The sequence below is a fragment of the Musca vetustissima genome, unplaced genomic scaffold (genome assembly GCF_032173495.1).
Source record: "Musca vetustissima isolate MV318-11 ecotype Yass unplaced genomic scaffold, APGP_CSIRO_Mvet_v1 utg110995, whole genome shotgun sequence".
NCBI lineage: Eukaryota > Metazoa > Arthropoda > Insecta > Diptera > Muscidae > Musca > Musca vetustissima.
This window is the reverse complement of record NW_026885206.1, coordinates 1-7,705: the sequence shown is the minus strand read 5'-3', so window position 1 is coordinate 7,705 and position 7,705 is coordinate 1. Positions and strand designations below refer to the sequence as shown.

At 36.4% G+C, this 7,705-nt stretch overlaps 1 protein-coding gene across 1 annotated transcript; it reads right to left on the bottom strand.

The window, feature by feature from the left end:
* Positions 1-7,181: 7,181 nt before the first annotated feature.
* On the bottom strand, positions 7,182-7,699 carry LOC133332330 (uncharacterized). Its single transcript, XM_061540730.1, has 2 exons — positions 7,367-7,699; positions 7,182-7,292 (listed from the first exon to the last, which is right to left on the bottom strand). Exons 1-2 carry the CDS (start codon positions 7,625-7,627, stop codon positions 7,182-7,184), a joined length of 372 nt encoding a protein of 123 aa, XP_061396714.1. The 5' UTR covers positions 7,628-7,699.
* Between the last annotated feature and the right edge of the window lie 6 nt (positions 7,700-7,705).

Sequence of the window (7,705 nt, the reverse complement as noted above, 5' to 3'; positions counted from 1 at the left end):
CGGTCTCGTAGAGCTTGAGTTAGGTCGGGCGGGAATTGGTCTTGTTTCTAAACTGCTAACATAGACCATAGTAGCATCTGTTGGCCAACACTATCCTTCTACGAATTTCAAAACTAATGACATTAGTTTTATTTATGGCGGTACCAAAGTATATAAAATCTTTTACTACCTCGAAGCTGTAGTTCTCAAGTTCCACAGTTGGTCCGAGTCTTCTGGACGACTTGCGCGTTGATACCATCAGCTTGGTCTTCTCGCCGTTTACAGCCAGAACAACTTTGGCAGACTCCTATTCAATTTGTTGAAAGTTGGCTGTGACTGCTTTCAATGTTCGAACCATTATGTCGATGTCATCGGCAAGTAACATGTGTTGTTTGGTGTACATAGTGCAATATCTGTTCACATTTGCATCTCGTATGACTTTTCCCAGCAGGATGTTGAACAGGTCACACGACAAACTGTCACCGTGTATGAATCTTCGTTCGGTATTGAAGGGCTCCGAGATGTCTTTTCCGACTTTAAATGCTGACCTTGTGCCACTTAAAGTTATCCTGCGTAGTCGTATTAATGTTGCAGGAATGCCGAGCGCCGACATTGCTTTAAACATCTCTGAACGGATAGAGCTGTTGAATGTGGCTTTATAGTCGACGAATAGGTGGAAGGTGTCAATGTGTTTTCGAGGGTCTTTTCCAGAATTTGGCGCAGAGTGAAAATCTAGTCAGTGGTGGATTTGCCAGGTCTGAAGCCGCTTTGGTATGGTCCAATAATGACATTGATCATTGGCTTCAGTCGTTCACACAGAACGCTGGATAGCACTTTATACCCGATGGGAAGGAGACTTATTCCTCTATAGTTGACACACATCGTCTTGTCTCCTTTTTTGTGCACGGGACACCGGATGCTGTACTAATCAGCTGGTACATGCTCTTGACCAGCATCTGACCACCATCTCGAATTGTTTGGCTGGAAACCCATCAGCACCGGCTGCTTTATTATTCTTCAGCCGATTGATTGGTATTCTGAACTTATCCTGGCTATGTGGTGTACATTCTATACCGTCATCTTTTATTGGTTCTGAGGTATCCTCTTCACTGCTACTAATTGATACCAGAAGCATTTCAAAATGGTCCTTCCAGATCCTTAAGACGCTGTCTGTATCTGTCACCATGTTTCCTTCTTTTTCTTCACAGGAGGATGTGTCTGCACCAAAGCCTTCGGACTTCATTCTGACTCCTGTACATCTCGATTTGCTCACGTTTTTCTTGCATTAAAATATCCTAGCAGAATTTTAATATCATGGCCATGACAGCTGTACTGTGCTCTTTCTAGGCATAGGGTGCAAATAAAACTGATGTAGGATAACTTCGTTTTTACACGGATTATAGCAATTCTACTCAGCTATTGGAGTGAATCTGGAAATGAGGTCTTTTATTTCCTTTTAACCGTGAATCCGCAGCCAAATTCATGTCTCGTTTCCTGGCAGCTATAATACAGGGCGTAATCATCTGATTTACTTACGTCAGCCCCTTTCCATCGCATTTCCTGTAAGGCAATAATATCGGTTTGGTTTTATTTTCTGTTGCTTTTTTATAGTAAGAGGGGTTTTCCCATTGTTGCCAACTAACCCTACGCTTTAATCCTGGGTTTTCTGAAAAGATTACATTTATAATGTAGTTCTATTATAATTCACATAACATCGGCCAAAGCCTCCGACATCAATTGTCTACCTATAATTGTCCGCAAGAGTATACCACTTTAATATTATTAAATTATTGCGGAATATTATCATACAGGAGCGCTATAGAAGGCTGCCTAACCCATGAACCAAAAAAGGAATGGACTCCATCAGCACTTCCATGAAAATGAAACAAAACTACTTAATGGCTCACATTTGTCTAAACTCGAGTAATTTATGGTTTTTACTCGAGTACGCACCACTCTATCCGACCAAGACGTTGGGCTGCTGTTTTGGTTGCTCCTATAAATTCTGAATGGCCAAGTGAATGAGTGAGTTGCAAAAGTTCTTGTATGTATAGATAGACAGGCACACGTTCCTTGTTGTTTTGCCTATTTCTCATTACCATCGTCACGTTTCTTTTTTGGCCAAGATGTCTGCCGCAGTTTTTCTTACCTGTCGCATTTGTCCATATGTATGGCAATAGACACAGAGAGGCACCACACACATTTCCATGGAAGGAATAAGGGACAGTTGCGGCATTCGAAGGGGCCTCTTTCTAAGTCAGGATATTCTGAGTGATACTAATAAATAAACTTAGAATCTTAATTTAATATATAGGTTGTTTTTACACACAAAAAATAAGGAATGCCATATGAAAATTAACCACCAAGAATGCGGAATGGCTCTTTACAGCCGTTTCTTTAGCAAAATGCTCCGAATATCATCAATATGTCAAAAAATGGGGCGAGTATTTTATATGTGGGTATTTCAGAGTGAATCAAGATAGACCATTGAGAATTCCCCATCAAAAATTCTGGATATCAAATTTCAAACGCTTCGCTTAAACTTTCAAGAAATTCGTCAATGAAGGGATACGACTATCCTGGGGCTATTCCAAAGCATCAACCTCAGCTCGACTTCATATTGGGCCCCTAGTTAAAAAAGTTCGTGTCTTTCCGGATCCAATATTAATTCCCAACTATTTGTAATGTTACTCTCCACAATCATAAGAAGGCCCTTCTCTATTAAATCACCGACATAATTCACTTTTGTCCTAACCATTCACTTCCGGTCGTTCGTTCGCTGACTGCTTGGCTGGCACGTTAAGTAATGAGATATGTAAAGAAAAAGTTAAAATAACATCAGTTGTGTATGGTTTTCTTCTCAGGTTTTGATGGGGTTTCGTCGCTCGCTCGCTTGCTTGGTAGCTGTGTACAGAAAACACAAAAATAAAACCCCAAACAATACAAAAAAGGTTAAGAGTGAATAATGTTTACCATTTGCAGACACCTGTGATGCCTTTGCATCCTCGCATACAGCAACAACAACAACAACATTTTGTGGTAATGGTGATGAGGAGTGGGGCTGCGGTAGAAGTTTGGGGAAAGACGAACTAGGTGTAAGTTACACATTAAACCAAATAAAATTGACTGCAAGAGAAATTCTTAATAGCTATAAAGATATCTGCAAGACAGGGGCACTCAACCTTGGGAATAATTAAAGCAAAAAATAAATGGGTATTCTAGGAAAGGTGACCTTTAAAGATTTTGTTTGCAACCATACATTTGGGCAAAGGTTATTACAAAAAAAGTATTTTTTTTTTGGAATATATTATGTTTTAATGAATTTTAGGAGAAATTTATTATCTACCAGATTAATGGATGTAAGCAATGTAATTTTTTAAATTATTTAAATTTTCTTGGAAAATTAATAAATTATGAGGATTTTATAAAGGATATTTCGCAACATTCGTATATAGGACATAAGACAAAGAAAGTATAGCATACAAAGGTTTACTATACGTATTTCCGATCAAAATGTTAGCTTCAAATAATTTGGAAAGCTTTAGCTTTAAATCTGAATGGTTTTCGAGTTTTTTTTTTTCAGAAAAGTGAAAATTTGGAGAGAATATTGTTGCTGTAGCCCAAACAATTGAAATTTGCCCATTCCTTGTCATTCTTACAATTTGGTTCTCCATACGGAGTGTATATTAAGTTAGTTTTTCCGTTTGTAATCAAAATTTTGAATAGAGCTGTAACTTGTCTGCAGGAAGATCAAGATCGAAAATGGGTAATATCGCTCCGAAAAAATTTGGGATACTTATTTGCTATGAAATCCCTCTCCAAAAATCGGTCTATATTTTTGTGTAGCACTCATAGTAAGGTACCAAAAATATGGCGAAAATGTTGGAGGTTTCAGCGCAGTTTTCTACCGAACTAGCTGCAATTTCGAATTTTGGATTCCTTCATAACAAAATTATTATTATTCGTCCCCCTTTGGAGGTAGTCCCCATAAAACCCTAGTTATATCCCTAACTACACTGTGGTACCTTTTGGTTCCTTTTGAGAATATGCACAGAATCACTCTCTGAGTCGATGTATTCATGTCTGTCCGTCCTCTGCCTGTCTGTCCATGTTAAATTGTAAACAAATACAGGTCGCATTTATGATCCAAATTGGATGAAAATTTTGCATAGGTCATGTTTGGTCCAAGGACGACCCGTACTGAAATTGGAGAAAATGTGAATGATTTTATGTGAATGATGAACCAAACTCTCAATATTTGTCCGATAGAGACACAATTTTGTAAGACGTACTAATTTTGATTCAGGTTGATGTATGCGAAATTTCGTTGAAATCAGTTTAGAGTTAGATATATGGTTTCGTCCGATTTTATGTAAATGGTGTATTAAACTCCCAATATTTGTCCGATTGGAGCAAAATTTTTGCACAGCATACACAATTAGGTGTAAACTGATATATGCGAAGTTTTGTTGAAATCGGTTCATATTTAGATATAGCTGCTATATATATGTTCTTCATATTTTATCTGAATTATGAACCAAAACTCCCAACATTTGTCTGATTGAGAGAACATTTTGCACAACGTACTGAATTGGGTCCAGAATGATATATGCGATGTGTTTGTGCACAAACTCCCAATATATGTTCGATTTTATAATATATCGAATGCAATTGAGGCAAGAATAAAGTGTGTTAAGGTTTTTTTTTTGAAATCGATACAAATTTAGATATAGGTCTTATATATTATTTCCCCCGATTTTAAGTAAATGGTGCACAAGAGCCTATGTTTAGAGTAATGTGTTTTAAAGTGGAAAACCCAAATGGTGTATCCAAATTTTGCCCAATTAGCTCCATGTGTTTATATGTAGCCCCCATACACAATTTTGCTGGATTTCATACAAATGGTACACCAAAGAATCTGTCCGTTTGACATGACATTTTTCATTGATTTCAGAACGGTATGTATATATAGGTTTTTATACCCTACACCATACTGTGGTACAGGGTGGTTCACCACACTGTCGTGAAGGGTATTATGTCTTTATGCATATGTTTGTAACAAGCAAAAGGAAACGATATAGGCACATGGTTCCTTTTGAGAATATGCATAGAATAATTTTTTAAGTCGATTTATACATGCCCGTCTGTCTGTCAATGTTAAATTGTAAACAAAGTATAGGTCGATTTTTGATTCGAATTGGATGAAATTTGGCACAGCTTATTTATTGGCAAAAGGACGAACCCCATTGAAATTGGGAAAAGTCGGTTCAGATTTAGATATAGCTCTCATATTTATTATCGTCGTTTTAAGGTAAATGGTGCACCAAAGTACCTATATATCCTTTGATTTGTACGAAATTTGGCATAGCGAAGTGAAATAAGTCTAGTACGATGTGTGTTAAATTTCGTGAAAATCGGTTCAGATTTAGATATAGCTCCCATACACATTTTCGTCCGATTTCATTTAAATGGTGCACCAAAGCCCCTATATATCTCTCGATATAAAGGGTGAACCCTGGACCCTATATATATATATATATATCGATTTGAAAGAAATTGGACTCAGCGTAGCCAATTAACTCTAGATTGATGTGTGCTAAGTTTCGTGAAAATCGGTTCAGATTAAGATATAGGTCCAATATATATTTTCGTCCGATTTAAGATAAATGGTGCACTAAAGTCCCTATTTATTTTTCGATTTGCACGGAATTTTTCATTGTGTACTGAGATAGGCTTAGAATGATGTGTGTTAAGTTTCCTGAAAATCGGTTCAGATTTATATATAGCTCAAAAATATATTTTCGTCGACGATCTTTCGGTTTATACGAAATTTGACATAGCGTAAAGAATAAAGTCTAGAATGATATGTGTTAAGTTTCGTGAACATCGGTTCCGATTTAGATATTGCTTCCATGTATAAATTCGTCCAATTTTAAGTAAATGGTACACCAAATACCAAAAGTAAGGCCTATTAACACAAACTTTTGCACAAAGCACTGAAGTTTAAGTAACATAGAGTGTGGATTTTTTTATTTTGAAATTTGTTCAGAGCTCCCATATGCATTTTCTTCCGATTTTAAGTAAATGATGCACCAATAACTTTTGAACTTTCTTTACAGGTTTAATGTTCACTTTATACAGTAAGGTAAAAAAAACATCGGTCCGACCTTACATAAAAATTAAGCTACTAAAATTTGCTAAACATAATTCCATATTTTTATTTTTGTCCACTACATTACAAAAGGTTGTTCACACCTGCCGCTTTTTCAATATTCTTATTAAACGATATAGATAACAGCTGCCTACATCTATTTTAGCCATTTTCGACTTTCGAAACTTTTCTCCGTTGTTATAGACGAACTCCACAACATTTAAAGGTCAAAACTTTTCCGTTTGATAGGTTTATACCTATAAACAGAAGACAAAGGTTATTGCTCGAATGCGAAACGCAGATAAAAATTATAAAAACAAAGAGTAGTGTTCTTAAGGTTAAATAGCTGTTGGTTTTGTTCGCTGTAAACGCAGTGGTCATGTAAAATCAATGAGCGAACGCAGAAAAAACTGGAATTAAAACAAAACTTTGCAGACATTGCATTAAAAGCCCTATAACATGTTGGATATTTTTATTCGTAATTTTTCATTAAAAACAAAGCTGAAGTCTTTTTCGTCCGATTTATGGTAAAAGGGGCACCAAAGTCCCTATATATGTTTCGATTTGCACGAAATTTGGCATAACGTACTGAATTAGTTCCAGAATAATGTGTGCCAATTTTCGAGAAAATCGGTTCAGATTTAGATATAGCTCCCATATATAGTTTCGTCCGATTTAAGGTAAATGGTGCACCAAAGTCCCTATATATCTTTAGATTTGCACGAATTTTGGCACAGTGTACTGAATTAGGTCTAGAAATATGTGTGTTAAGTTTCGTGAAAATCGGTTGAGATTTAGATATAGCTCCCATATATATTTTCGTCCGATTTAAGGTAAATTGGTATAGCGTAATGAATTAGGTCTAGAAATATGTGTATCTGACTTTACTACTTTCCTTACTGGTTTATATATGCAAATTTTTCGGCTCGAGGTCATTGAAAAAAAAAAATGGTTCCGTTTTATTATTATTTTTATTTGTATTTCTTATTTACTTTCAGTCTCTAGGAACTGAAAATCTCCACTAAATAAATTTATTGTAAATTCTAGAAAATTATACATTAGGTCCCCAGGAAATAACTTGAAAGGCAATTGGTTTCAACGCCTGGACATCAATGCTGTGAGAAGCCAATAACTTAATTATTTGTTGGATATTAGAAGATTTCTAGAAATAGAAAAAAATATGTTTCAAAATCCATGCACTTTGTAGCTTGAATTTCTTCAGGTATTTCAACTTACCAATGCTTCTTCGACCAGTGGCTTAAATTCCGCACTTCTCAGCGCTCTGTAGAAATTTGCAAAATTTGCATTTTTCATGTATTTATCGGTAATCATATGCTGATATTCTGGTCGTGGCAACTCTCTTAATATTTCCTCAACGAATGATGTAAATGAACCCAAAGGATGCTCTTGATAACGATGTTGATGATGACCGCTGGCCATGGTAGCCTGAACGCTGCCACTAACAGTGTTCAACTGGTCATCGTTTGCCCTTAGCATATTGAGCTTAGAGTCCAAAAGTACAATGTCCACTAATGACTGTTGCTCCGCTGAGGCAAGAACGGCATTGCCACCGCC

Coding starts and splice junctions, on each gene's coding strand:
- LOC133332330 (XM_061540730.1), bottom strand. CDS start 7,627: ATGCTAAGGGCAAACGATGACCAGTTGAACACTGTTAGTGGCAGCGTT. Junction 7,293..7,366: donor CACTGGTCGAAGAAGCATTG/GTAAGTTGAAAT, acceptor TTCTATTTCTAG/AAATCTTCTAATATCCAACA.